General features: G+C 54.6%; 1 protein-coding gene across 1 annotated transcript in view; it reads right to left on the reverse strand.

Moving 5' to 3' along the window:
• Positions 1 to 1,012: 1,012 nt before the first annotated feature.
• LZTS1 (leucine zipper tumor suppressor 1) overlaps positions 1,013 to 27,694 on the reverse strand; it is a 50,898-nt gene continuing 24,216 nt past the window's right edge. Inside the window, exons 2-4 of the mRNA XM_036314218.1 lie at positions 8,854 to 9,329; positions 7,029 to 7,829; positions 1,013 to 4,581 (exon numbers count right to left, since the gene is read on the reverse strand). Of these exons, the coding sequence (XP_036170111.1) occupies positions 3,910 to 4,581; positions 7,029 to 7,829; positions 8,854 to 9,198 (1,818 nt within the window). The 5' untranslated portion in view covers positions 9,199 to 9,329 and the 3' untranslated portion in view covers positions 1,013 to 3,909. The remainder of the gene's footprint in view (positions 4,582 to 7,028; positions 7,830 to 8,853; positions 9,330 to 27,694) is intronic.

Genomic DNA, 27,694 nt, shown 5'->3' on the forward strand with positions numbered 1-27,694 from the left:
GGCGTGGCTGAACTCCAGGGGAGGGGGCTACATGGGTGGGAACAGTGGGAGACAGGCCAGGGGGTGTCACCAGTGCAACAGCCTAGCAGCCTTGGGCCACACCGCGGAGGAAGACCCGACAGTGTCACCCCAGGCCCGACATGACCCCTTTGCCTTGGAATCTGACCGATGCGGGATCTAGTTCCAGCTTGGTCACCGACCTTCCTGGGGCTGGAGGCTCATGGCAGCCCGGCCTCCCTCCCTCGCCAACATGCTCCTGGCGCCTGTGTGGGCGGGAGGGACCCTGGATGGTGTGAATGCCTGTCCTGGGATGAGTTTCTTATCTTTCCCTCCTCCATGTCTCACCCTTGCCCCCAACCCCTGCTGCCTGCCACCTTCCCTGGACACTCTGATCAGTCCCCTGCAGAGGCACGGTCTTCTGTCCACTGTCACCTGTTCCACAGGCTGCCTCGTGTGCCCAATTCCCTTTCCACGGCACCTGCCACCTGAGTAGACCCCCGTGAGCCTAGGACCCAAGCCCAGGGAAGTAGGTGGCACTTGTCCAGGTAAATGAGGCAGGCTGACCGCGGGAGGCTGGCCAGGTGGCCCCTGGGGTGCCTGCACCTTCCCAGCTGGGAGGCCCTGGGCAGTGGCAACAGTGGCCACTCTAGACTCCTGCTGAAGTGGCCACGTGCAACAGACCAAGGGGCTGGCTGGTGAGGTGAGCATCCGGGCCGAGAGGCAGGGGAGGCCTTAGGTGGGGCTGGGGGAGGGGCTCTCTTTTGGAGGGGCCCCTCCGCCTTTGCAGAGGACCATGCCCCTTGGTCTCCTTTTCCAGGGCCCACTCATAGGTAAGTTGGTGCAGGGCCCAGCTGGAAGTCCAGCGTTCCCACCAGCCAACATCCACCTCATCAAGGCCTCCCACCATCCCCAGTGGGAAGGGCGGCACCTTTCTTGTTTCAAATGGAGGGGCCCCAAGGCTGCCTGGCCACAGCCGGGGAAGGAGGGTGGCTTGAGTAGATAAAAGCGGCCATGGAAGACATGAGAAATGGCACTCTTTATTCATAAATAAAAACATAAAACCACCAGAAATAGTTTACATGGCCAAAAGGGGCATCAAAAATAAAATAAAACGAAGCTGTCGAAAGCAAAGCAAACAAAACAAGAAGCAACCGAGAGAAAAAGGACTGTACATACTCTTCCGGACGCCAGCCCGTCCCAAGGCCGCCCGGCTGGGGATGCCGGCTCTGCCTGCAGACGCAGCAGACGCTCTACACGGGAGGGCGGGGAGCACCACCTGCTTGGGGGTGGGTGGGGGGAGATGGCTCCAGCTCAACGCCCCTCCTGAAGCTGCTGCTCCACCAGCCCAGCCTGCCTCACCTCCGGGCAGCCTGGCTAGGGCGGGACCAGGCCGGGGCAGGGGCAGAGGCTCAGCAGCTGCCTCTCAGGGAGAGAGGGCCCCCGGTCACCACAGAGCTCAGTGTCCACATGGGCGGAGTGTGCCCTGCAGTGGGCGCCCGCCCCTGAGTCTGGTCATCCCAAGTCCCCGAGGCAGAGCCCCCTCCTCCTCGCAGAGGTGGTGCGGCTGCTGCGCTCTCTGCAGACAGCTGGAGCGTTTTCAGGCCAGGCGATCTTGGGGGCGCGAGCAAGCCAGCCAGCAGGAGTGCTCAGAGGGAAGGGCCCTGGGCCAGGCTGCCTGCTCTGAGGCCCAGTTGTCCGACCTCCCCAGTCCTGCCAGCCTCTGCTGTCCAGAGCCCCGACTGGAGAGGCTGGGTCTGGCGGGCACGGTCCAGGAGAAGGAAGCACAGTTTCCACTGGGAGGGGACAAAAGCCACGCGGTGGTGAGGTTGCTATGTTACAAGTCACTGATGCACCCTGGTGCCACTGTGGGCCATCCTGGGGCCTGGGGCTGGTGGCAGCCCAGGGAGGAATCCAAGGGTTGGCTGGGGGCAGGGCTGTGGGGTGCAGGGCACGGTCATACCCTGGTTAGCACCCACCTCTTCTCAGGTGAGGGACTGCTCTTTGGGAGGGGTGTCGGGGTGTCTCCGGCTTGGGGAGGGGCCAGTAGCCCCTTTCTCTGGCCTGTGGGGCAGTCTCACTGGGAGGAAGGGCCCAAGGCCCGCTGGTGGAAATGGAGGGATGACGGCACAGCACAGGGCATGGGACACCTTTGACTGGGGTTCTGCACAAGGCCCAGTGGCCAGTAGGGCCCTGCAGGCAGGGAGGGGGCTCTTGGCCTGTGGATTCCAGGTTTAAATCTGGCTTATGACTAAGAGCCATGGCTTCCAATTCCAGAAACGCTCCTCCGTCGTGTGAAGGCAGCAGGACAGGCACAGCGTAACCGGACTCGGGGAAGGAATGTGGTGGGTCCTGGAGGGACCGGGGCAGGAAGAGGAGCAGCTTCATTCCCACCAGGAGTCTGTAGCTGAAGGTCAGAGGTCGGGAGACAGAGGGGGACCGGTGTGGAACAGCCGAGTGCCCCGGGGAGCCCCCCTCCCCCGACAGGCAGGCATGAGGCACGGGCACCCAGCAAGGGCTGGCTGTCCTAGGAACAGCAGCTGCGGCTAGAGTCAAAAATAGAACCTGGAACAGCCTGGCTGCCTGCTAGATCTGGCTGGCTTCTAAAAAGACAAGAAAGAAAGAAAAAGAAGAAAAAAAAATTCTGAAACAAGCAACTGAGAAACTCTACCTTTTCTGTGCTCCCCAGCGCTGCACATCCTGAGAACGGAGACCCCGCCTCCCCCGGCGCCGGCCCAGCTCCCAGCAGCTGCAGCCTCTGGCTTCCTGACAGTCCGGCTCTAGGGCTCGGGGTGGAGGGAGGCCCGTGTGGCCCTGGGACGTTCACAAGGCTGTGTCTCCCTGCCTGGGGCTCGGGCCCCGGCACTCTGGGGACCCCTCCTGACCAGGAAGGACTCTTGTCTGAACTTGGCCCTGGAGCCGTGAAGGGAGCAGGCGTGCCACTGCCCAGGTCGTCCTGACCATCTTAGTGGATACAGGTTATTCTGGATCCAGCAAAGGCTGGGTTCTTGGGAAGAAAACAAGTTCAAAGTAGCCGCTGGCCAACTTAGCCAGGTGGGGAAGCCGCGCCTCCAGACCCCACCAGGAACTATCCCAGGCTCTCCTTGGGACAGCTGGAATGCCACGCCCACCCGTGTCCCCGAGCCTGCAACCTTCCCTTCCCAGCACCTACCCAGGTATCTATGGCTTTAAGAAAAGTGGTCACTGAGATCAAAGGCCACCGGCTGCTCAGAGGCGGCTCACCATGTCAGCAGGCCCAGCAGGGTCGGGTCAGACTACTGAGCTTCTCCCTCTGCCCCTGGGGTCCTCGCTGACCGGGGCTACCCAGCTCTCCCCTCCTTTCTGTGGCCGGCATCGGCACCGGGGCAGCGCTGATGTGGCCAAGCCAGCTTCCAGCACCCCGCCCCAACCCCTGCGCCTCCTCAGCCAGAGGAAGAGCTCAGGTGATGACTGGGTCAGATTACAAGGATTCTGGTCACAAATGGCTTCGTTCTATTCCCAAGGCATCCCAGTGTGTCCGGGGAGAAAGACAGTGGGAAGAGAGGAGGTCGCTGACCTTCGTGGCAGCCACCACCATCCCTGGGGAAGGGTATCTCTAAGTATTTGAATACAGGCCAAGGTGTAGGGAGACCTTGACCAAATGATGGAGACGCCTGGCCCATCTCTCGGGAAGGCTAGAGGTCTGGTGGGCGGCAGAGTGGTGAGCACTGCGCCACGGGAAAGGGGAGGAAGGCCAGAGGCAGTCCCTTCTCTCCCCTCTGCTTCCCTCCCCGAGGATCCCAGGTCTGTGCCCGGGCAGGCTTCTCTCAGAGGCTCAGCTGTTGAGCAGGGAGGAGGGGAGGGAGCCCTCCTGGACAGCCCTGCATCCTGCCTCCCAATGCCGGTCCCGGCTCTCCCCTCCCAGGAGGCCCCTCAGATCTCGGTGGCTATGATGTCCTCGTAGGGGATGTCGGCCCCTTCAAGGTCAATCTCCAGAGCCTCCCCGGCCCCATCTCTGTGGGCCAGCTGCTGCAGGGCTTTCTCCAGGCGCTGGTTCCGCTGGTACATGGCCAGGTAGCTCTGCTGTAGCTGCTTCTGGTACTGGATCACCTTCTCTTTCTCCTCCTTCCAAACCAGCCGCTCGTGCTGGAAGCCTGAGGACATCTGGTCGTGGCCTTGCCGCTCCTCCTTGAGCTCAGCCCGCAGCCGCTCCAGCTCCCGCTGCAGGGCCGGGATGTCCTCGGAGAAGGTGGGCCCCGGCCCGGCCCCCAGCACCGGCCCCCGGGGCGTGCAGTCCCGCTGCAGGGCGGCCTGCGCCCGCAGGTCCTGCAGCTCCTGCTCCAGCAGGTTCACCTTCTCCCGCAGGAGCTCGGACTCGTTCTTCTTGCGCTGCAGCTCGTTCTCGCAGACCTCCAGCTCCAGGCCCTTGGTGCGCAGCGCGCCCTCCAAATCCCGCGTCTTCAGCTCCATGCCCTCCAGCTTGCCCCGCGTGTCCTTCAGCTGCGCCTTCAGACTGAGGATCTCACTGGCCTTGGCGTTGACCTCCATCTGGGACTCCTTCAGCTGCTGCTTCAGGAGGGAGATCTCGCCCGACTTCTGGCACACCTGCCGGGGGTCCGGTCGGGGTGGGAGAGAGGAGAGAGTGGGAGGTGAGAGGCCGTCGCCGGGGGCGGGCCACAGCTCCGCTGCCTCACAGAAGGAAGCTGTCCTGACAGCTCCCGGGCATGCTGGTCTGAGTGACCATGAAGGCCAAACCCCTCCTCGAAGCTCATTTCATTCTGTAGCCTGACTCGCTCTGTCCACATTCCTCCCTCACCCCCAACTCAGAGTCAAAATCCCAATCTATACCCAAGCCTATAGTCACGTGCAATCAATGACCAGAGGTTTAACCTGCCCACTGCTGGCATCTCCACCATCCACATTTAACATCAGTGGTATCGACTTCCATGTCTGCCCCATCTCCATCACCATGTTTATGCACATACTCTCTGACCTCACCCCTGCACACACCCAGCTCCCTTGTCCTCCCTACAGGACACGTTCATGCACTCACCCCCTGATGAGCACCGCGCCTGGCTCCGAGACAGGGCCCGGTTCTGATCTTCCGATCTACCAAACGATGGGCGACTGTGTTCTGCCTGCCCCCATGCCTCCCCCATTTCTATTCCTGTTCCCCAACAAATTTGGCCAAGATCCACGACCACCACCTAAGGCACGGAAGCAGACCGGTGCGTTTCTGGGTCTGGGCCATTCAGGGCCATGAGTGGCTGAGAAGAAGGCCGAGGCACACCTGGGTGTGTGTCACGGAGTGCGTCCCGCTGCCCCGGGAAGGCTGGTGGAATGAGCCTGGGGCCCGGGCCTCTCACAGGAGGGATTCTGGGAGCAAGACTGGCAGCCACCTTGACATTTCTCACTTTTTCTCAGAAACCCCCTTGTTGTCATGAACTACCCCGGAAGCATCGACTGGGACCAAGAAAGCCTTTCCAGGGCCAAGCCTCAATCTGCTTATGGAGGGAGCGGCAGGAGTGAGGGTTGAGGCTTGGGCCTGGCTTGGGATCCTGACTTGACCCTGAGGACCTGAGTGACCATTAGCGTCATGGCTACATGGTATAGGGATGAAATACTTGAACTCTGGGGCCAAGCTGTCAGGATCAAGTCCTGGCTCTGACACTTATTACGCGGTGGCCGTGGGCAAGCCATTTAACCATGTGCTCTTGATCACCACCCCTCTGTGCCTCAGTCTCCATAACTGAAAAGCGAGGATGAGGAACAGTACCTCCTCCATAGGGTAAGGAGCAGATGAGAGAACCGAGGGCCTGGCACTTACTAAACGCTCTACACATTCCTATTATAACTGTTTGGAGATACCTATGTTATTATAAATGTTTACTTTAATTTATTTAACTGACTGTTTCACTATCTAGCCTGACTGGACAACCTGGGAGCGAGGTCCACAGCCATGTCCAGCTCAGCTCCAGGCTGGACGGACCAGGAGGGATGCCCAATGCCAGAGACGCCCCCGGGTGTCCCCAGAGCTGGCTGAGAAACAATAACTGCGGGAGGGTCTGCTGTGCCCACACGGACATGGAGGAAGGCACTGCTCTCACGGCTCACCTTCTTTCCGCCCCAGAAAACCTGCAAACAGGAAGTGACACCCTCCTCCCCTGCCCAGTCCCTCATCCATCTCTCCCACAGAAGGGATCTTTCCCTCTACTACTGATAACACCTCATTCTGGCTGCCAGGATCAGTGCAGAGAGCTCTAGTGCAAACAGATGTTTGTGCTGCTAGGGTAGTGGTGCTGGTCCAACCAGACCCAGTGCCCCTTCAGTCCCTTTCCACACAGTGTTTGCCTGGGTGAGCCACAGAGCTGCTATGCACACACTCCCGCCTGTCCCAGCGCACCGCCAGGAGCCTCCCGGGGAGAAAAGCTGCCCTCAGGCAGCAGGATGGGGGGTGAGCTGGTTCTCCAGCAGCCAGATGCAGAGGCCTCACTGCCAGGGTGTCTTGAGTGTGTGCATGTGTGTGCGTGAGCCCTTGTCTTTCTGTCCTGTTTCCATCTCAGACACTGGACAGAACCCCCACTGCCACTTCTGGGGGGAGCAGTCCATCCTGTCCCTGAGACCTGCCACACATGGCGGCACTCTCACCAGTGGGTGGGGACCCTCCCCTCAAAAGTCACGCATCCTAGGCTCTCTCGTGGCTCTCGGACCGACATGAACTCGGGTATGGCCGTGCTTCCACTGAGCCTCCTGTGAGCAGAGGAAGTGAGCCGGCCCTCAGATACCCGCTGGGCCTTGCTTCTTATGGCTCCAGCCTCTTGGTCAGTGACTTGGTCAATAAATTCAATCCTGGGGGCCACGAGGGCCTGAGACAGGGAGAGAGTGAGAAGCGCAGACTGACTGCATCCCTAATACGGGAGTCCCTCGTTTGGGTCATGAAGCTGGCCCTTTAGCTCGGCGTGCTTGGCAGTTTGTGTCCACACACCACTGGCCGGGACCTGGAGGAGGGGAGGGGCCGGGCACCAAACAGGGCGAGCCCTCCCCAGTCTTACCTCCCACTGGGTCTCCTCCAGCGCGGGGCCGAAGCTGGTCTTCTCCTTCTCGTAGGACCGCAGCTTGCTCTCCAGCAGGTCCTGCTCCTTCATGAGGCTCTCAAGCTCCTGCCGGAGCTGCCGCTTCTCCTGCTGGAGCTGCAGCACCTGCAGGTGCAGCACCTGCTGTGTGCGCTGGCCCTTCTGCGAGGCCTTCAGCCGGCTGCTGCTCTTGGGCTCGGGGCCCTCCAGCTCCTCGGGGTAGCGCCACGGCCGCTCCTCGTAGGCCTGGCTGGAGGCCAGCTCCTTCTCGTCAAAGCTGCGCCGCAGCTTCTGTAGCTCGCCCTCCCTCTCCAGCAGCTTCTGCTCGAGCTCCTGGATGGCGCACTCGTCCGTGGAGATGGGCGAGCGCACGCAGGAGGAGCCCCTGTCCGCCTTGCTCGGGTGGGCCAGCTTGCTGCCGCCGTCGGAGAAGGACAGCGCCTTCAGGCTCATCATGTTGCTGTCCTGGAGGAGGATGCCCTGGGTGATGTTGTGGGCTGAGCCCCCAAAACGGCTGGCGGGCCCCACGGCGGTGACCAGCGGGTCCAGCTGGTAGCTGCTGCTGGTGCTGTGTGTGGGCAGGCTGGACATGGAGTTGCGGCCGGAGTCGGACAGAGCCCCGGAGCACTGGCCAGGCCTCAGCTCCTGCTCCTTGGGCTTGTCCGAAGGGGCGGGGTGCAGCTGGTGGCCGGTGCTCTCGGGGGAGGCGTGCAGGACGGCTCCTGATCGCGGCAGCACCGGCTTGAAGGCTGTGGGCCGCACCGCACCCTTCTCTGAGGCCTGGGGAGACAAAGAACCACATGACCTTGGGTCTCCCTGTCCACCCAGCCACGCGGCACCCTTCTTAGTCACAGCCCTAGGCGGCCTCGCCTGGTGCTCTGAGGCTGCCGAATGTGTTGCATTTCTCAAGGAGAAGCCGCTCTGTGCCATGAACTGCCACCTGCCACCAGCTCCTCTCAGCCTCCCGAGATGAACAGCTCCGGCTGTCCTGTGTGGTGCCGGCAGGGGCATGGGGCTGGGTGGGCACGGTCTCCCTGTAGAAGTCCCTGCTCACCTCTATTGCCCTTCCAGCAGACACCGGCGTGGCCTCCTCAAAGGGTTGGGAGGAGCACTTGACATAACCCTTTCCTTGTCATTTTCACTGGTAGAGCATTTGCATCTAGAATCCCTTTCATCTGAAAAGCTTAAGGCTCTATGCAGACACACGGGGCTTCCTCGGGTATCAAAGCCCGTGAAGTGCTGGGGCTGAAGTAGGAACATGGTTTTTGGCATCCACTGGTGGGCCCCATGAGAGCTTAATCTGGAATGAGGACTGGCTTTCTGGAGTATGTAGGACTCTTTTGCCCTCATTTCTGCTAAAGATGATGGCAAGAAACTCACAGCCCTCATCCAGCCAGCCAGCCAGCCGGCTCCTGGCCCGGCTTGAGACGAGCTGCCGCACCACCAAGCAGCACATGAGGATCTGCTAACAAAAGAAGCTGCCAGCTCTCCAAGCAGACTCTCCATCTGCTCTTCCGGGCGATACCAGAGCTCCCTCTCCTTCCCATGCACTTGGAAATGCTGCTGGTGGTCTTGCCTTGACCATCAGCTACATCCGGGAGCTCAGCAAGCCTTTCATTTCCCCCTGCTCTTTGCTGAATGGCTCACCTAAGATGGGCCAACCTTCGGTCTCTGCAGCGCGGCTGAGCATTTCGGACATCTAAATGTCTAGGTCACCGCCACCCCTCCCTGCCCTGTGTTCTCCACCTGTGTTGCTCTCCCTGCCATTCCAATCCACCCGCCCTGACCAGGGACCCCCACTTACCATTTCTAGCTGATTGGAGAAGGGCATGAGCTTGGGTGGGGTAGATGGGCCGAAGTCCACCCCAGCCTGGCCCCCCAGGTCCCCACTGGACAGTGCAGTGTAATCGGGGTGGTGGGCGCCCCGGGCCTTCTGGCTGACTTTAATGTAGAAGAAGTCTTCACTCTTGCCCATTTTGGAGCTGGACTTGCCATGCCCCGAGTCCTGGGAGAAGCCGAATCTGAGCAGCCCGTCCGAGTAGCGGTTGAGTTTCTTGAGGTGGGAGGATTTGCGCAGCTTGTACTGCGAAGCGCGGCAGTGCTTGCTGTGGAAGCCGTGGCCGGAGATGAGGCTACTGACGCTGCCCATGGTGACGCGGGGTGGGGGACAGGCTGGGCTGCGCGGGCACCTGGAGTGGCTGTGGCAGCGAGGGGCAGTCCTGGCTCCGGGAAAGGACTGCGGTCATAGCAAAGGCCTCCAGAGCCTGGGAGAGCGCGGATCTGGAAGAGACACAGGGCAGGAGTCAGCAGGGCTGGCCATGCGGTCCTGGTGGGACCGGAAGAGGAGTCCTCACTGCTGGCCCTGGCAGTGGAGACATGCAGACATGCATGCGTCTGAACAGAAGCCCAGCCCTGTCCCTAGGCTCTCTTTTCTTCCTTGTCCCCAGATTCAGCAGCATTCCCTTGAGGGTCTGCTTCCCAGGGCGCTATTCTGAGCGGGGGGGGGGGGACGACACTGCGCCTGTGCCTGGGGGCTTGTGTTCAGGGTAGTATGGATGGGCCACGGACAGCGTGCACCATCTCAAGTGACAGAGGTGCTATGGGATAAAGCAGAGCGCGTGGGACGGAATTTGGGGGGCTGTTTATACAGGGAGCACCGGGGTGGCCTCTCTGTTGGGGGTATCATTTAAAAAGACCCCCCAAAAATGGGGGAGCAAGCTGCATGGGAATGTGGGGGAGAGAGCAGCAGCTCGGAAGCAGCCCGCGTGCAGTCCTGTGTCCCTGCGGTGCGGCGTGCCTGGCACACGTGAGACCAGTAAGGAGGCCAGTTGGCGGGAAGCCAGTTAGCAGCAGGGAGGGAGGGGAAGCCAGGGGCTAGCAGGCCCGGGTCACACAGAGCCTGGGGCCCCAGGGCTTTGGCTGTCACTCTGTGTTACTCTGGTGGCTTTCAGCAGCGACACCATGATCTGACTGAGGCTGTGGAGGGCCTGGATGGACGTGGTGGGCCGATTATGCCAGGCGAGTGATACCATGGCTGGGCCAGGCGGTAGCTTTGGATTACACGTTAGATTTAATTTTAAGTTTTAGCTGACAGGATTTGCTACAGGTTCATATGCAGGGAGCAAGAGAAAGAGAGGAAGGAGTCTAGGCAAGTAAGTAGAGTAAGTATGTTTACTGAGATGCAAAGACCACAAAAGGAGCCAGTTTAGGATGAAGTGGGAGGAGAAGCGTCGGGAAGAGGGAGAGGAGTGCTGGAGAGTGGGCAGCAGGACGGGCGGGCGCTGTGTCGGCTGCAGATTTCTGTGTGAACGTTGTTGCGGAGAGAAGCCAGCTATGAGAGCAGAAGAGGCCACGGAGGAAGCGAGGGCAGGAAGAGAGAGAAGTCTGAGGATCCGCTCGGGTGGTAGGAGGTGAGGCGTGTGCGGAAGAGAAGCTGAGAAGCTCCCAGCTGATGCAGGAGGCCTAAGGGAGCCACGGAAAGAGGTCGTCCCGGAAAGAGGATGGAGCCAGTACCGCTGAAGTAAGATGATGGCTGAGGACTGGCCAGCGGATTTGGCCATGGGGAGGTCATCGGTGGCCCCAGCAAGAGCAGTTTTGGTGGAGTGGCGGGAAGAAAGGCCTGACTGGAGAGGGTTCCAGAGAGAACGAGGAGGGGAAAATTACTCCCTTGAATGTTGAGAAGTAGTGATAGGAGGTTTGGATTCCCAGTTATGAACCCTGCCTGCTATTCGGTTTCATATACTAATGCTAAGACACATTTTTTTTTAAAGTAATAGGAAGGCATCTTATAATAAATGCTGAAAACAATAACGATGACCTTGCCCCTCATTGGACAGAGGAATGAATACATTGGGACATCAATAACAACACATGATGATCCAATGAAGAAAGACAAAGCTACATGCTTAGTAAAATAGGAAATCAGAAGGACCCCGCACTCTTTATCCTACTCTAAATGATACTGCTAACCCTGAAGGGGCAAAAGATGTCCAGGCAGGTTATGGAGAGTTGTGTGTGCACAGTGGGAGGAGCCAGAAGACTCCTCAACTCTGCACGTGGAGGCTTGGATTCAACTGTGCATTGCTATCCTGAAGAATCAAGTGGTTATGCATGAATAAATGTGTTCTATGTTCCATTAGTAAAAACAACACAGCAAAACAAGTTGATGGTCTCTTAGAATCATGGAACCATAGCCATACCTACTCCAGAGGTTCATTATAAGGGATGTGTGAGATACCACCATAAGCCAATGGGTATGTACAAGGCATTCAATAAATGGTGGGCATTTTCATTGGTATCAATTATTATATTATTACCATTGTTCCCTCCAGCATTCATCAACCCTGTTATCTTCAACGCATCCCTTTTTCCAGAAGGAGTTCTCGCTTTTCCACATGCGACTTTCTTGCATCCCAATCCCTGACAGTGCTACCTACGCGTATGGAGTTCCTCTGTTCGCTTAACGGGTGACAATGACTAAATATACTTCTCGTCCCCCAGGTCACCCATCTCTTGCTTAGCTAAGACCTTCAGGGCCTTCAAGGCAAATATCCTTCTGTTTTCCATATGTAGGGAAGCTAGTTTAGGCCAGAAGACTCTCCTGCACTCTGCACAGTATACCCCTTGGGCAACTGGTGGCTTACTCTTCTCCATCCAGTTGCACATTTTGAGCATCTTTATGGGCAGTGTTGTGGAGATACGGCAGATCTGGATTTGAAAATCAACTCCTCTGAGGTTTCTTTGCTTATAAAAAAAAATAATCACTCCTTCAGAGGACCAGCATGAGGATGAAGCAAACCAACAGCAGTCAAGGGCAACGCTCGCCCATGGTAGGCGTGCTGCAGGTGTGTGATCAATGCAAGGACAAGACGGGAGTATTGCCCTCGAGAAGCGTAGACCAGTTAGATTATAACTAGTGACAGGCTCCACGGATCTATTTGTGTGCTCCATCGCCAGCTCCTCTCACCTGCACCTTCAGACAGACTCCAAATTTGTCTTCCCCAGTCTGAAGCGGCACAGCCATCACACACCCTGGTGAAACCCTGCCAGGCTTCCCATTGTTCTCAGAATAAAGCAGACTCCTCACCAAACCCCGCAGGCCCCTGGCAGGCCTCGGTTTTGCTCCAATCACATCTCACCCCATTCTTCCCCTGCTCATAACTACAGGTACAGCCCTCGACTCTTTTCTGTTGGTTGAACACATCTAGCCTTTTCCCACCAAGGGCCTTTCACCCCTGCTGTTGCCTTTGCTGACAAGTTTCTTCCCCCAGCTCTTTACACAGAACATCCTCTCATCCATTAGTTCTCAACCCAGATATCACCTCTGAAAAGTAGTTTTCTCTGGTTGCCCTGGAAAATTCCATCTCCCCCATTACTCCCTATTACCCCAATCTGTTCATTCTTTCATAACACTAGCTTAACCTGTAATAATCTTCTTTTTAAATGTGTGTGTTGTGAATGTATCCAACAGGATATAAGCTCCATGAGAGCGAAGCCTTTGCATCTCTAGCTCCTAAAACAAAGATGAGGAACATGAAGCACAGGCTCAGAGAGGTCGACATGGCCCCTTGTTATTTGGTGACCAGTGACCCTGGGGGAACCTCGACCCAAGTTCCATGAATCCGTGCTGCAGACACTGCTGAGGCTTTTAGGTGAGGCTCAGGGATGTTAGGGTCAGTCCTGGACAGCAAAGTGAGTTTCCAGGGTAGGGGAGAGAAAGCCTGGAGGACAACTCAAGGTCGTCACTTCTGGCCATGACTTCATTTCCCTTTTGGGTGGATGACAACAAGGTTTTGAGCACAGGTGAGCCCCTTTGCTCCCTGAGCAGCAGCCTGGATGCCTTGTGAAGCACAAGCACTGCCCTAGGCCCTAGGGGATGGAGAGGAAAAGTCAAATGATGCGGGAGCAAATGAGAGGAGGGGGTGAAGGATGGTGGCCTCTGGCCTCCGGCCTCCGAGTGCATCCTTAGCCCCTGATCCCTGCCCTCCCTCCACTCCCCAGGTCATGACACACAGAGGAGCTTTGAAGTTTGAGATTATCCCCAGATCCACTTGGAGCTAAACTAATTACCTTTGAATGCCTGGACTCGTTCTGTTTTTAACTTGGAGAGAACTTCAGAGAAAGCTTGGCTGTGGTCCAGCCCCAGTTTTCCGACCCTCCCAGCCCCGCAGGACTATCTCTGTGCTCACAGGGAAGGAGCACATTTTCATTCCTGGGAAACAGACCCCACTGGCCAGGAGCACATACTCAGGGTGGAAATGAGCACACAGATCTTGGCGATCAAGCAGGAGAGAAGGAAGAGGGAAGGACTGGGGAGGGAAAAGGAAGGAACCGTGGAAATCACACTGAGCATGTTGGAGTAACTCTGTTCTGCATGACCTCCTACTGACTTCAAAGAAGGAATCCAGCAAGAATTAGACTTCAGGTCCTAAGGGAGGAGAGAACAGCTAGTGGAAAAGGACCCACTCTCCCCCCATGTTATACTCAGAATCTGACCTCGGAGAAGTCAGGAGACTTCCCCCAGACTCAGTGCCAGCCCCTCCTTACCCTCCCTACCCCGCCCCCCCCCCCCCGGGGGCAAAAGACTGAGGCTGCTACACAAGGACAGACAATGATCTGGATCCTGGGGCACCCTCAGCTTTGGGATGCTTCTACTCCAGGGGTGGGCAAACTTATTGACTCAAGGGCCACAATGGGTTCTTAAACTGGACCGGAGGGCCGGAACAAAAGCATGGATGGAGTGTTTGTGTGAACTAATATAAATTCAAAGTAAACATCATTACATAAAAGGGTACAGTCTTTTTTTTTTTTTTTTAGTTTTATTCATTTCAATGGGCCGGATCCCGCCCGCGGGCCGTAGTTTGCCCACGGCTGTTCTACTCCCACCATAGTTGCCTTTCCTGACTCCATTCTGCACCCTCCTTCCCTTCCTGAAACATGGAGATAGAGGCATAAAGATGAAGAGGGGCCTGTCTAGACTCAGGTGAGAAATAACACTACACACCCTCCCAACCCAAACCACAGGGAAGAGCAGCTCTGGCTTACCCACACCAATCCAAACCTCTGGCCCGCGGAGGGTGAGGCTCCATATCTGCCCTCCCCTCTCCCCCAGGCCTGGAGAGGTCACCACCTGATCAGGATGCTCAGCCTCCAGTTGCCTCACTCCTCAGCCCCCCATATTTCCCTTCCTGCTCTGTTTTCTCTCCCTCCTTTGCCCTCCTCATCTATTCTCCTCCCTACACCCTCCCAGGGAACAGTCCTGGTGGGAGGGTCAACGAGACACCCACAGCCACACCGCAGGGCATCTCTGCTCTCCTGCCAAAGAGGTGCCACCACCCAGCACACACCCACAGGGACTCACAGAGCTCGGGGAGGCTGTGCCAGCTCCGTTGTGTAGCTTCCTCCAGCACCCAGGCCGAGCTATGCTGCCCACTCCCAGGTCCACCAGCAGGGTGTGTCCCAGTAACTGCTGTGCAATGTCACCTGCAGGCTGAGCCTAGATGATGGGGCTAAGTGTGGGGTTCATTTAATCATTTATTTGATAAATATTTATTCAGCATCTGACAAGGACCAAGTATGCAAAGTGCAGGGGGAGGGAGGAAAGGAGAACAGTGAGCACATAGACTAAAAAACAAAAGCCAAAGAGAGAGGGAGGGACAGGTGTGCCCGCGCATTTACTGCCTCCCTGGCAGTACCCAGCGAAGACCTCTGAGACGGCATTCAGGAACAGGCAGCCTGGTGACACTTTTGATAGAAAGGTCCCTCGGGGAGAACAGCAGTGCGAAGGCCTGAGGTAGAGAGCAGTGGTTCTCAAGTGGGGTGACTTGGCAGGTTTGGAGACAGTCATGACTGCTATGACTGGGATCTAGTACATGGACACAGCACAGCCCCTATCCAGTACATGTGACAAAAACAGCCCCTACGACAAAGAATTATCTGACCCAAACTGTCAATAGCACTGAGGATGAGAAGTCTGGTTTTAGAGGAACAGAAAGAAAAATTTTACAACCTCAGCCCTGCCATTGACGGAGTGTGACTTAGAGCAAGTGCCTCGAGCGCTCCACGCCTGTTTCCTCACTTGTAAAGTGGAGGCCACCACGCCTGCTTTGCCACAGGACAGCCGTACAGACAATGGATGGTCACTGGCACCAGTTCAGCCCCAACAGGAACCCCAATTTGGGGTGAGGCAAACTTAATTACTGCAAGCACCTTCAGGGTGATGCCGCATGGCGGGTACTATACAGTATGGCCCTGGGGCCAGGCCCTCGCCCGCTAGGAAGCTCCGCTCTACTCACAGGTGCACCACGAGACCTCCAGCGTTTCAGTTCCAGCAGGGAAACCCAGTCTTCAATCTTGGAAAGCGTATTCTCCTAGCCAATGAGGACTGGCTTATATAGACAGACATTCCCACCCCTGGCCGGATTGGTCAGAACAGAACTGCTCTGATTGGATGCGGAAAGCCTCAATCCCATTGGTTGAAGTAGCAGGAGCTCCTCTATAAGGGCTGGCTCACAGGGCAGACACACAGGACAGGCGGGCGGTTTTGCAGCCGAAAGGTGGGCAGAGGCTTCTCCCCAAGTGCAGTTTGTTTGAGAGGCCCCTGTGCAGAAATGGCTGGTAGGCTGTTTTGTGTGTGTGTGCGTGTGTGTGTGTGTGTGTGTGTGTGTGTGTGTGTGTGTTTGTGTGTTTAAATTTGAGCTCATTTAGCCACCAGGAGCTTTTCTTAGCAGGTGTCTTTTTTTTTTTTTTTAAATTCAGGGTTCACAGTCTGAACATGAAAGGAAGTTAGAGCTTAGCTCGTATTTGGAAAAATCACCAGTGCTGGTTATTGTTAGTGTTGTTTTTCATTACTCTCCAGGCCAGTTCGCTGAGATACTCAATTATACAATAGATGGCTTATTGCAGGAGCGCCTTGCCCTCCCAGATCAACCTGGCCGGCCTCAGGGGTCTGAGGGCTGTGGCTTCCCCATGATGCTCCTGTACCAGGGAGACACAGACGAGGGGCCAGGCGTCACCCTCCCTTTATTGCGGAGCTTCGCCGGCTCTGGGCTGTTTCCAACCACAGCATGAGCGGCCGGCTTCAGCTCAGTTCTCCTGAGGCTTCTGGAGAGTGAGTGGGAGCTACGGACCCCTCCTCACCCGTGCCTCCCCGCTGAGATTTGCCATGACGTCTCAGGGTTCCTTGGCCCGGAATGCCCCTGATTGACCCACGTTAAACAGATTAACATATCCTGCTCTGGGGGATCAAATGTGAGCTTGGGGCTCTGAGGAGGGACAAATAACTTGGTCTTAGATTCTTGTCTTAACTAATGACTCCCGGCTTTCCTTCACGGATTGGGGAGGTGGGAACAAGGAGAGGAAGTGAAACTAAAGAAACTTATCACCTCAGTGCAGCCTGCCCCTCCCAAACTCAGCCTCCAAGGCCTCGCAGCCCCCCTTCCCAGGACTGGGACAGGCTTCAGACCTACTTCAAAGAGGGTCATAAAATGAACGGAGGGGCCAGGCAGGCGGGGGCAGCCACCGGGACCATGATGAGCAAGACTCTGGGTGGACACCTCACCAATGCTCGCCCGGGTCCCGACATGTCGCTATTTGAGCTTTCTTCTTCCATTTAATTTTAATTGATTATTAAAATACCAAAATGCTACAAAAATAACCTGGGTCGCTCATGCAGAATTGACAGCTATTAAAATGTTGTCATATTTGTTTCAGAAATAAAACATTTAAGTTGCAATCCCATTCCCTATTCCTTCCCTCTCACCATTACTCTCTCCCTGGGGTGGGGGTGGGGGGCCCTATCATGAATTTCCTGGGTACATTTTTTGTATTACACATATTTTTAACATACAAGAATATTCTGTATTGCTTTGTTTCCCTCTTTTTATAAATGGTATCATGTTGTGTCATTCTGCAACGTCGAGTGTCTTATTTAACCTTTTGCATGTTGGGCCCCACTTATGCTGCTCCTTCATCTGCTGTGTAATCGTCCTACCACATTTTGTCGACCATTCCCTACTCAGGTGCTTCCATTTTGTTGCTAAAACCCTCTTATATATGATTACTTCCCCACATGTGTGGACTTTTTGTAAGATTTACTTTCTTTGAGTCTTGGAAGACACCTAGTGTTTAAAGCCCCTCCCCTTTCCACTGAAACTCGCAAGACGAGGTGGTATCTGACACCCATATTGGCCAATATATCAGAGGGCAACAAGAGTGGGACCAGAGCCCCAAATCCCACTTCCCCATTTTACTCCAGGGTGGGGGAGGCATGTCACTGTTATCAAGAAGAGGGTGCCATGGGCAGAGCGGAGGTGGGAGGGAAGGAGTCTTGGCTAGAGACACTGTCCTGCTGCAGGTGACAAAGGACCTGCTGCTCTGAGGCAGCCTGGATACGGATCAAAATTCCATAACGCTGAAGCTGTGCAGGACCTTAGAGAGCCTGTACCCCAACTCCTTCAAGACCCACAGAGGCCAGGAGCAGGGAAGGGACTTACCCAGTCACATCGAAAGTTCTGGACTTGAGACCAGCATGCTTTCCATTTTACCAACAGGGCAGGACTTCCATTTTCCAGACCGGGGGTGAGCAGCTCCCTGTGTGTGTGGGCCAAATGTGCAAGGGAGTGTGTGTGTGCACACGCATGCGCGTAAGGCTGCCTGATACAGATGGGATTCTATCCTGTGAGCTCTCAGCCCTTGGCACAGCTTCAATGAGATGATCCCCCTGGGGGTTGGTGCCTGGGAAGGCAGCGGAAGCAGCTGCGGGCAGGCTCTGCTTGGGCCCAGCCGTGGGGAATGGGGGAGCTGACCTGTCTCCAGCAATGGCTGACGGTTGCTGGGCTGGGCCTAGAGCTATGCCTGCAGCTGTCTCCCTCACTCTGGGGGCATCACAGTCCAGGACAATTCCTATCTTAGCCTGGGAAGCCACGCCTTTGCTTTCTCAGTTCAGTTCTATCTGTGGAACCTGGATAACACACACTCACTATTATTCATTCCCACTGTCCTTCAGGGTAGACCACGTGCCAAATATCACCTAGGGTGCCTCGAGAAGACAGGCAAGCCTGTCACAAAGAACTGGAACTCTCAGTGAACCCTCAGCTTCCTTTCAAAGGAAGAATCTTAGGTCTCCCCACCCCGGGCAGCCTTGAAGACCAGAGGAAGTCCCTCCACAGGACGCAGACACTATGGCGCTCAGACCACTGGGCACTCGGTGACAAGGCCCGGGGACCGCTTTGCATCAGGGATGAAGGGTTCTCTCTTCATTATCGTTAAACCTCCCTGAAGGCAGCAATGAGAGCAGCTTCTCTGTGCCCCACACAGTGCTGAGCACAGTGCTAAGGACACAATACGTTCTCAGTGCATGTTTTAAAGTATTTATCGATTTCAGAGAGAAAGGGAGCGGGAGAGAGAGATAGAAACATCAATGATGACAGAATCACTGATCGGCTGCCTCCTGCACGCCCCTCACTGGGGATCGAGCCCTCAACCCGGGCATGTGCCCTTTTGCCGGAATTGAACCTGGGGCCCTTCAGTCCGCAGGCCGATGCTCTATCCGTTGAGCCAAACCAGCTAGGGCTCTCAGTGCATGTTTTAATAAAATCAGCTCTCAGGGGTCACTGGCTGAGTTTGCGGAAGGGCAGGTGAGGCCCAGGGAGATGTGGGATTAGGTGGGGTCTACAGAACTAGAATCCAAATCTGGCTTCAACCCAAACTTCCAGCTCTTAGACTGACTTTGAGTCAATGGTCATCTTGGGGAGAAGGAGATTTACCCTGTCCCTCTTGTCCTTCACATCCCAGTCCTGTTCAAAGGTTTCGGCCAATCCCAAATATATGAGGCAGTCTCTGTTTCCAAGCGGATGGTGGAGAGACAAGACAGGCAAGTGAAAAAGCAGCACTAGTTGAACTAAGGATTATAGCACATGAGTGGTATTTAACGTTTTCTTTATACAGAAGTGAGGTAAAAGTTCTCACTCTACTGTCTGCCTATTATGGACTGAATGTCTGTGTGCCCCTAAAATTCATGCATTGAAGCCCTAACCCCCAATAGATGGTGTCAGGTGATCAGCCTGGGAGGTGATTAGGGTGAGATGAGCATGCAGGTGGGGCCCTCGTGGTGGGATTAGTGTCCTTAAGAGACTAGAGAGCTCCTTTGCTCTCAATCTCTCTCTCCCTCTGTCTCCCCTCCCACCATGTGAGGACACTGCAAGAAGGTATTTTCTACAAGACAGGAAGAGAGGTCACACCAGAGACAGAATCTGCCATTGCCTTGACTCTGGACTTCCAGCCTCCGGAACTGTGAGAAGTCAATGTGTGTTGTTTAAGCCCCCATTTTTAGTATTTCGCTATAGCAGCCCAGCTAAGACACTGGCCCCTCTGCCCCCACCGGACACCCTGGCGGAAGATGCCACCTAGGTCACCCTATTCCTGGCATTGTCCTTATATCCTTCCCTCCGGCTTCTCTGTCCACATTGTGCTGATCGCTCCAAAGTGCTCAGACCTGCTGCTGTTTGGGGATAGTTCTATAACGGAATAATGCTTGATGGAGGTCAGGGAAGCTCAGCTCTACTTCCGGTTCTGCCTCCTCCAGCTCTGAGACACGCAGCAAGCAGTTTCCGTTTCTAGCCCTGCCCACTGTGACGAGGGCAGAGCCTATGCCTGCAGAGCTATGAGTCCATAGGAGGGAGCCATCAGGCACCATTCAGCAGGTCCCTATATGACGTATATGCCACCTGCATGATGGCATTAGGTCCTTGACAAAGGCTCACAGATTGGAGGATCTGTTTTGTCACCTGGCATAAGGTTTAACCTTCCTGCATCTCTACTTCCACATGTGTCAGATAAGCACAGCTGTATGATACCTACCTCACTGAGGTGGCATTCATATGATTAAATTATATATACTAGAGGCCTGGTGCATGAAACTGATGCACGGGGGGGGGGGGGGGGGGGGGGGTGTCCCTCAGCCCAGCCTGCACCCTCTCCAATCTGGGACCCCTCGAAGTATGTCCATCTGCCGGTTTAGGCCCGATTCCTAAACCAGCAGTCGGACATCCCTCTCACAATCCAGGACTGCTGGCTCCCAACCACTCGCCTGGCTGCCTGCCTGATTGCCCCTAACTGCTCCTGCCTGCCAGCCTGATCACCCCCTAACCACTCCCCTGCCAGCCTGATCGATGCCTAACTGTTCCCCTGCCAGCCCGAATGCCCCTAACTGCCCTCCCCTGCCTGCCTGGTCACCCCCAACTGCCTTTCCCTGCCGGCCTGGTCACTTCTAACTGCCCTCCCTTGCCGGCCATCTTATGGCAGCCATCTTGTGATGACATGGGCGTGGCCATCTTGTATGAGAGCGTGCAGTCAATTTGCATATTACCTCTTTATTATATAAAAGGATATTAGAGGCCCAGTGCACGGATTCATGAACATTGAAAGGAAATTAATTAGAAGGTGGCTGGTGGGGTGGGACTGGGCGAGATGTGCTAGACATACCTGGGAGCCAACCTCTTGAGGTCCCTCCCAGCCGGCCACACCCAGGACAGCGCTGGGGCTTGAAAGGCGTCTGTGGAGTGAGCGGGGTCCCTCCAGCACGTGGGGTCCCTCAGCCTGGCATGCGAGGATCAGGCCAAAACCAGCAGTCCGACATCCCCTGAGGGGTCCCGGAGTGCGAGAGGGCACTCTGCAAAGTTGCTGTTGCTCGGCAGCTCCTGCATTGAGCGTCTGCCCCCTGGTGGTCATTGCATGTCATAGCTACTGGTCAGACAGTCAAATGGTCAGACGGTCACTTAGGCATATATATATATATATATATATATATATATATATATATATATATGAAAATGCTTGACCACAGTAAGAATAATACATTCGATAAATTTACACCAAAGTGCTTGTGAAATTATAAAACAGTGTGGAAAGATGCTAAAACTAGATCCTCATGTCTTGAAGTTAAAGGAGGTCTTTAGGGAAGGATGACCACCCCACCCCCAACCCCATCTTCATCTCCTTGTGGAGAGTAGGGCCGGCCAGACCTGCCTCTCAGCCTGCTGGAGGGCAGTGGGCTTGCAGAGTGTGGGAGTAGTCCAGTAGCATCTGCCTGCTGGGGCTGGGGGTGCTGGGATGGCCCCCAGCAGCTCTGCAGCAGAGGTCTCCCTGGGGCTAAACAGGGCTCATGCCCAGGGATTACCTGACTCCCCTTTCAAGATGACTCTCCCCCTGACCCTCTGTCCCCCACCCCAGCACACTGCCTGACTCAGCTTTCCTTATCTGGAATTCCAGTGTTTATATTACTGTCCTTGACCTCTCCTGCCATTTGCTGCTCTGGATAAGGATTGGGGGAGAGGGGGGCTGGAGCAGGGTTGAGCCTGGGAGCTGGTTAATCATTTCAGCCCAATCTGCAAGCCTCCCCATGCTTGCTTTGCTGGTGCCTGGAGGGCTCCATGTGCAAAGCTCAATGCATATTTTCGGGTGAATGGATAAATGAAAAAGAGGTGAGGATGGAGGAATAAAGAGGTAGGGGAGTGTGGGCAGTGCAGAGAGGCTGAGGGGAGCAGGTTGCAGGTGGGCTGTGAGCAGGGGCCCACGCAGTTCTCAATAAGTGCACTTGGGTTCCGTGGAAAGGAGCAAGTGAAAGGGAAATCGCTGGTAGGCTGAGTCATCCCATTGGGTGAACAATCGGAAGCAATTCTGCTTCCCACTGCTGGGAGGAGTCAAAAGCCATTCCGCCTGGCAGCCTTTTGTGTGCAGATCTCAGCGGTCAGCTGCTGGCTGAGCCTTCCTCCTCCCCAGTGGGCAGTTTGTATCCTAACAGTGCTGATTGATGGCTCTTCTTAGGGACATGATTGCCCACCAATCCCAACCTGCACTTCTCTTTTCCAAAATTAAACTACAGTTACATGCAAAGCTCATGCAAATTTCACCCCTGCTGCTGTGAGTGAGTGCAGCGGCTGCTCCCACGGGAGGCAGCAGAAGGTGAGCCTCATCCATGCCTATGACTGGGGCACCATGGGACACCAAGGCCCACTTCTCCTCCTTTAACTTCTAAACAATGGTGACTCCGGTGATCAAAGGCATAGCCTGTCTGATGGGGATCTGTGTGCACAACCTGTGACCGTTCCTGACTGGTCTCTACATGTCCCGAGTTAATCCTCTCTTTGTACCAACTGATGTGTGTGGCTAGGGAATTCTGACTTCTGTGTCACCTCTGTCCTGATTTCTTACCCTCACTGTGTCCTCCTCCAGGGCATTCCTGTTGGGGACCTAGAAGCCTTGCAGCCGCTGATGACAATCAAGTAACCCTGCTCCCCTGTGGGAGCCCACTGCCCCCACCGCCCTGATAGTGGGGTAATTACTGCAAAGCCTGGGGAATCCCTTAGGGTTGGCCAACGGCTGCTCCTGAAGCCCCTCATTACTGCCCCTCACTCTGTGATACTTTAACTGGTAGGCCTTACCATCTGCCATCCCAGAGTTGCAGAAAGGGGTTCTGAAGAGCCACGTGGAGATGCTGGGACTAGAAGGTCGCTCCAGCTTCGCTGCTGCCCCTCCTTGTGTTTCACACTCCAGCGATGCTGAATGGCTCATGGTTCCCCACATTGCCTCTCAGTGCTTTTCCACTCGGTCTGCCCTCTGCCAGGAAGGACCTCCCTGACCTGTCTGTTTCTCCGGGGAAGGTAGACAATCCCCTCTTTTTCTCAAATGTGTCTGAAGGAGGCAATGCCAGTCCAATGCCCTGTTTGGAAATCAAACCCAAGGCCACAGGTACCCATTCCCTGAACTCTGGGGGAGGAGGGAGGGTACACGACAGCGGCTGGAGATTTCAGAGAACGTGAGATCTGGGCAGGAGGAGGGACCTCTAGCTGGGGAATCTTAAAGAACCCTCAGCAACATCTGAGGTGTCCCCTTGAAACTGTTTTGAGCTGGTATGGCAAAATGAGTCACCTAATCCCTCAGTGTCTCTGTGGACATTAACCACATCTACTTCATGCGATTTCTATGCGGATTCGATGAACAATGCAAGCTGAACAGACACTCAGTGCCCAGCACACCCTAAGCACTCAGTAATTGTTAGCTATCATCCTTGGGTATCCTGAACCCTATTCACCTCAAGACCCACCTCGAATGCTGCCTTTCTGTGGAGCTTCCCACATGAATTCAAGGCCTGTGGCTCTCTAGATGCTCTTGGCCATGGTTCTTAAAGTACGGCCCCTAGCCCGGCAGCAACAGTGTCCTCAGGGACCTTGTTAGACATGCACATTCTCAGGCCACCCCAACCCAGACTCCTGGCCCAAACATCTGTGTTTTAACGGCCCTCCAGAGGATTCTGATGCAGGATAAAGCTTGAGAACCACCGTTTTGGTATTTTCTTTGTAATTTATCATTGTATTGATCATGTGATTTAGCCTGACCTGAATGATTAAAAGCTCCTTGAGGGTAGACCTTGTCTTATATTCTGAGGAAATGTTGGGTAAGTCCATGTGAATTTGAGTTAGATGAACATTTTAATTAGATTTCATCTGAATAATTCCTAACCTTGCATTCCCCCCCTCCCCACACCCCTCAACCTTCCCATCCATCTAAGGCCCTGGGGAAATTCTTACCCTCCCTCACTCAGTAAGAGAAGATTTCTGCCTCCTTCCCTCCCTCCCTTCCTCTCTCCCTGTCTCCCAGCCTCCCTACCTCCCATCTTCCAAGGCAGCCACTCAGGGCTCATGAAAATGACAATGTTGAATAAGGGTGGAGAGCACGTCTGGAATGTTAGGCAACTCTAGATATTTAAGTTTGGGTCAGGGGTGTAAAATATATCTTTTTAAACATTTTTTATTGATTTCAAAGAGGAAGGGAGAGAGAGAGAGAGAGAGAGAGAGAGAGAGAGAGAGAGAGAGAGAAACATCAATGATGAGAGAGAAACATTGATTAGCTGACTCCTGAACGCTCTCACTGGGGATTGAGCCTGCAACTGGGGCAAGTGCCTTGACTGGGAATCAAACTGTGACCTCCTGGTTCATCGGTTGACAGCTCAACCACTGAGCCATACCAGCTGGGTGGGGGTAGGGTGGGGGGCGGTATAAGATATTGAGCTGTCCTCTCAAAATGCAAAACCAGGGCAAGGTAGTGTGGTCCTAAGCCCCTTGCACCAGATTCCTTACAGAATACTGACAACCTGCTTGTTGTAACCCATGGCATTACAGTCAGGTGGAAGAGGGCCAAGGGCACAAGGACTCCCTTTAATACCTTCCCCACTGCCACTGTGCTGGCTGCGGGCTCCTTCCACAGGCCCTGTGGGCAGTATAACTGGAAGCTGGGGGTGACTATGGCCAAGGAAACATATGTGCACATAAACAGGTGATTTTGCCAAGCTGCCAGCCACTTAGTTCTCTCTGTGTCCAACGAAAGCCACTAGTTTGCAAACATAAGCTTTCCCAGAAACACAGAAGCTGTGAACATAGCACAGGCTATTGGTAGGGTGATCATGTAATTTGGACCCTTTAAAGAGTAAATGGGGGGCACTGGTATTAATTACACTAGGCCAGTGGTTGGCAAACTGCGGCTCAGGAGCCACATGTGGCTCTTTGGCCCCTTGAGTGTGGCTCTTCCACAGAATACCGACTTCTGCGCATGGGCCACGAAGTTTCAATCGCACTGTACATGCGCGCCCGCACGTGGTATTTTGTGCACTAAAGAGACACACTCAAGGGGCCAAAGAGCACATGTGGCTCGCGAGCCGCAGTTTGCCGACCACTGCACTAGGACAACAGACATAAAATGGGATGTGTAGTTACTTTACATATCAGCCATATTTCTTTCCATGAGGGCCAGGCCAGGAGTGAGGAGATTGAGAGAGGTTTGATGTCTTTTGGTTCCCTGCCCCCTCCTCTCAGCTACTTAGTGCTCAGTTGACTACAAGGGACAAGGAATGGGAAGCAACTAGGAACCAGGGAGCGCCAGCTAAATGGACCGCTCACCAGGTGCTCTGCCTACAGTATGCCTAGGGTGCTGTGGCACCTTGTACCTCAAGCACTTAAACAGTGGGTCCTTATCTCATCTGTCCTCACCACAACCAGGGACAGGTATTGTAACAGAGCTCCAGGGTCACAGCTGGAAGAGCTGGTTCTAGAACCCAGGACTTCCGGCTCATAGGCCAGAGCTCATCCACTGCCACCCAGCCCAGCCATGGGGCAAGCAAGGGGAAAGGATGGATATATTTGGCTGGGCAGGCATGGCTGTGTGTCGCCTCACAGGACCTGTGTCAGTAGTTGCTCTGATAGGTAGAGACATCTGTCACTGTGGGGTGAGCTGCTGGGAACACGTGTACCTTTGTTCAGTATTCACAAGGATTTGGTGAGCATTTACTACATGCAGTCACCATCAGGGCCCATAGACACAGCAGTGAGCAGAACAGAGCCTGCCCTTCTCGACATATACAATCGTCTCAGAAAGTGACAATCTAGCTTGCATTCAAGGCCCTGTACAATCTAACCCCAACTTCTCTTCTCACCTCACCTGCCACAGTCACAAGCTACACCAACTAAGCATGCTTCCCGACTGGTCCAGGACACAGGGTCACTGACATGCAGGGATCAGCTGACAGCTAGAGTGACCTCCTGGCCAGCATCCCTGAGCTCTCTCAAGGGTCCATGTAGCCCTTTCCCTTCTTCGTGTCTTTGCCATGCCGCCCCCTCCCATCTGAGGCATAGTCCCTGGCCTCTCCTAGATCATCCCTCCTGGTTTCTCCTGCTCAGAAGACTCAGCATTGCTGACTAGTGCTTTTGTCACCTAGAGTAAACTCTTTTTGAGACCATATTCTGATGGGCATACCAAAAAAACCAAGAGCCTCCAAGCAAGCCTTGGCTCTTGCTGCCGCCTTTTGTATTTCTCAAGTCAAATCTACTAAACCGTCTCCACTCTGCAAGCCTGCACCCACCTCTGCACTTGACTCCTGCAGGTCACTTCATCCACACAATACAGAGACCACTGGAAGCTCTGAAGGAAAATCTCTCAATTCCTCAACGCAACTGACGTGCTTCTTGCCTCTTTGTGCCTCTCACTATGGCATGCCCTCACGTCAGGTCATCCTTTCAGCTTTGCCATGATTCCATCAACTCCAACCTTCTCAGGGGTCTGGCTCCAAGAATTATGTTCTCTTTTTCCTATTTCAAGGTCTTGCTTTTTCTTATTCTCTTTTGTGAGCACTTAAAGATGCACAAGTCTGCCAACTCAAAAGCAACACATTAAATCCTAAACTCACTTCCCCTCCAGGAACAACCATCATTCCTCCCATTCACAGCCATGCTTCTTGAGAGAGAAGCTATACTCATTATTGCCACTTGATCATTTCCAACTTGTCCTCAGTCCACAAAGGCCTGACTTCTGTTCCTACCAACCCTCTAGAACTGCTCTCCAGGGATATGGCTAAATCCAAGGGACACTTTTCCATAGTTATCAAACTTGACCTCTTAGTGGCTCCATATTTTTTTTTTTCAACTCCATCCTTTGAGACAATCTTTCCTTGGCCTCTCCTTTGTCACGTTTACCTCTTTCATCCTGAAATGGTGGTTCTCTTTGGGATTCCATCCCGAGCCTGTCCTCTGCTCCTGGTGGGCCCTTCCTTTCCCGTGGTTTCAGCTGTATCCGCCTGGTGATGAATTTTGGATCTGTGTCTGCAGCCCAAACCTCTCTCATGAGATCCTGACCTGAACATCTAACTGCTGCCAGGCATCTTCCCTTGGATGGGCTACCGCGTCTCACACTCAGCACGGTCAAAATGGAATATAGCAGTTCCTCTCCCCTGCCCTCACTCACCTCCCCCGAACGTGTCCTTGCTTCTGGCACAGCCAAGCCAGAAATCTGATTCCAAGAAATCTGACCAACAGTTGGGTATTAGACTTATCGGGGTTGTCACTTTGTAAGTTGTATAAATGTTTAATCACTATGTTGTCACCGGAAGCTAATATAATATTATATGTCAACTGCAATGGGGGGCGGGGGCGGGGGGAGAAACTCGACCAAGCCAGGAAGCCTTGATTCCTTCTTCTCTCTCACCCCCACCTGAATAATCACTAAGTCCTGTCTTATGATGGAGTTTCCTCAAAGCCAGCATTCCCCTCTAACTCCACTTCTGCTACCTTCATCTAAGTTTCTGCCATATTCCTCTGGGGATATTAATTGGCCTGTTATTTGCTCTTTTCCAAGGTCTCCCAAGGATTCCCTCTTGCCCGAAGGATAAAGTCCAAGTTCCCTAACATGGCAGAGAAGGCGTCCTGATTATGACTGTTCACCCCTGCATCTTCCTGCTGTGTGGCACCACTGCGTCCGCACCCCTCCTGCCCTCTACCCATTCTGACGGGTGGGAGTCGGTGTGCAGAGGTCTCCCACTGGCCCTCTCCCGGGTTTCCCTGTGCTGCTCCCTAGGCCTCCGTCCCTGGGATCTGCTGAGAAGGGCTTCTGTGAGGCCTTCCTGTCTTCAGCACGCCCTCTGCTTGTTCTTACAGCAGCGTTAATCACACCATAGTGCAGGGCCTCCTGACTCACATCTGTAAGACTGTGTTTTATTCAACACTGCATCCCTAGCTTCTAAGCACAGTACCTGCCCCGGAGTCCAATAAATGTTTGTGAAATGAATGGATAAGCATGAGTTTAAAATTCATATTCTATTTTAT

Source organism: Myotis myotis, unplaced genomic scaffold (genome assembly GCF_014108235.1).
Source record: "Myotis myotis isolate mMyoMyo1 unplaced genomic scaffold, mMyoMyo1.p scaffold_m19_p_6, whole genome shotgun sequence".
NCBI classification, from domain to species: domain Eukaryota; kingdom Metazoa; phylum Chordata; class Mammalia; order Chiroptera; family Vespertilionidae; genus Myotis; species Myotis myotis.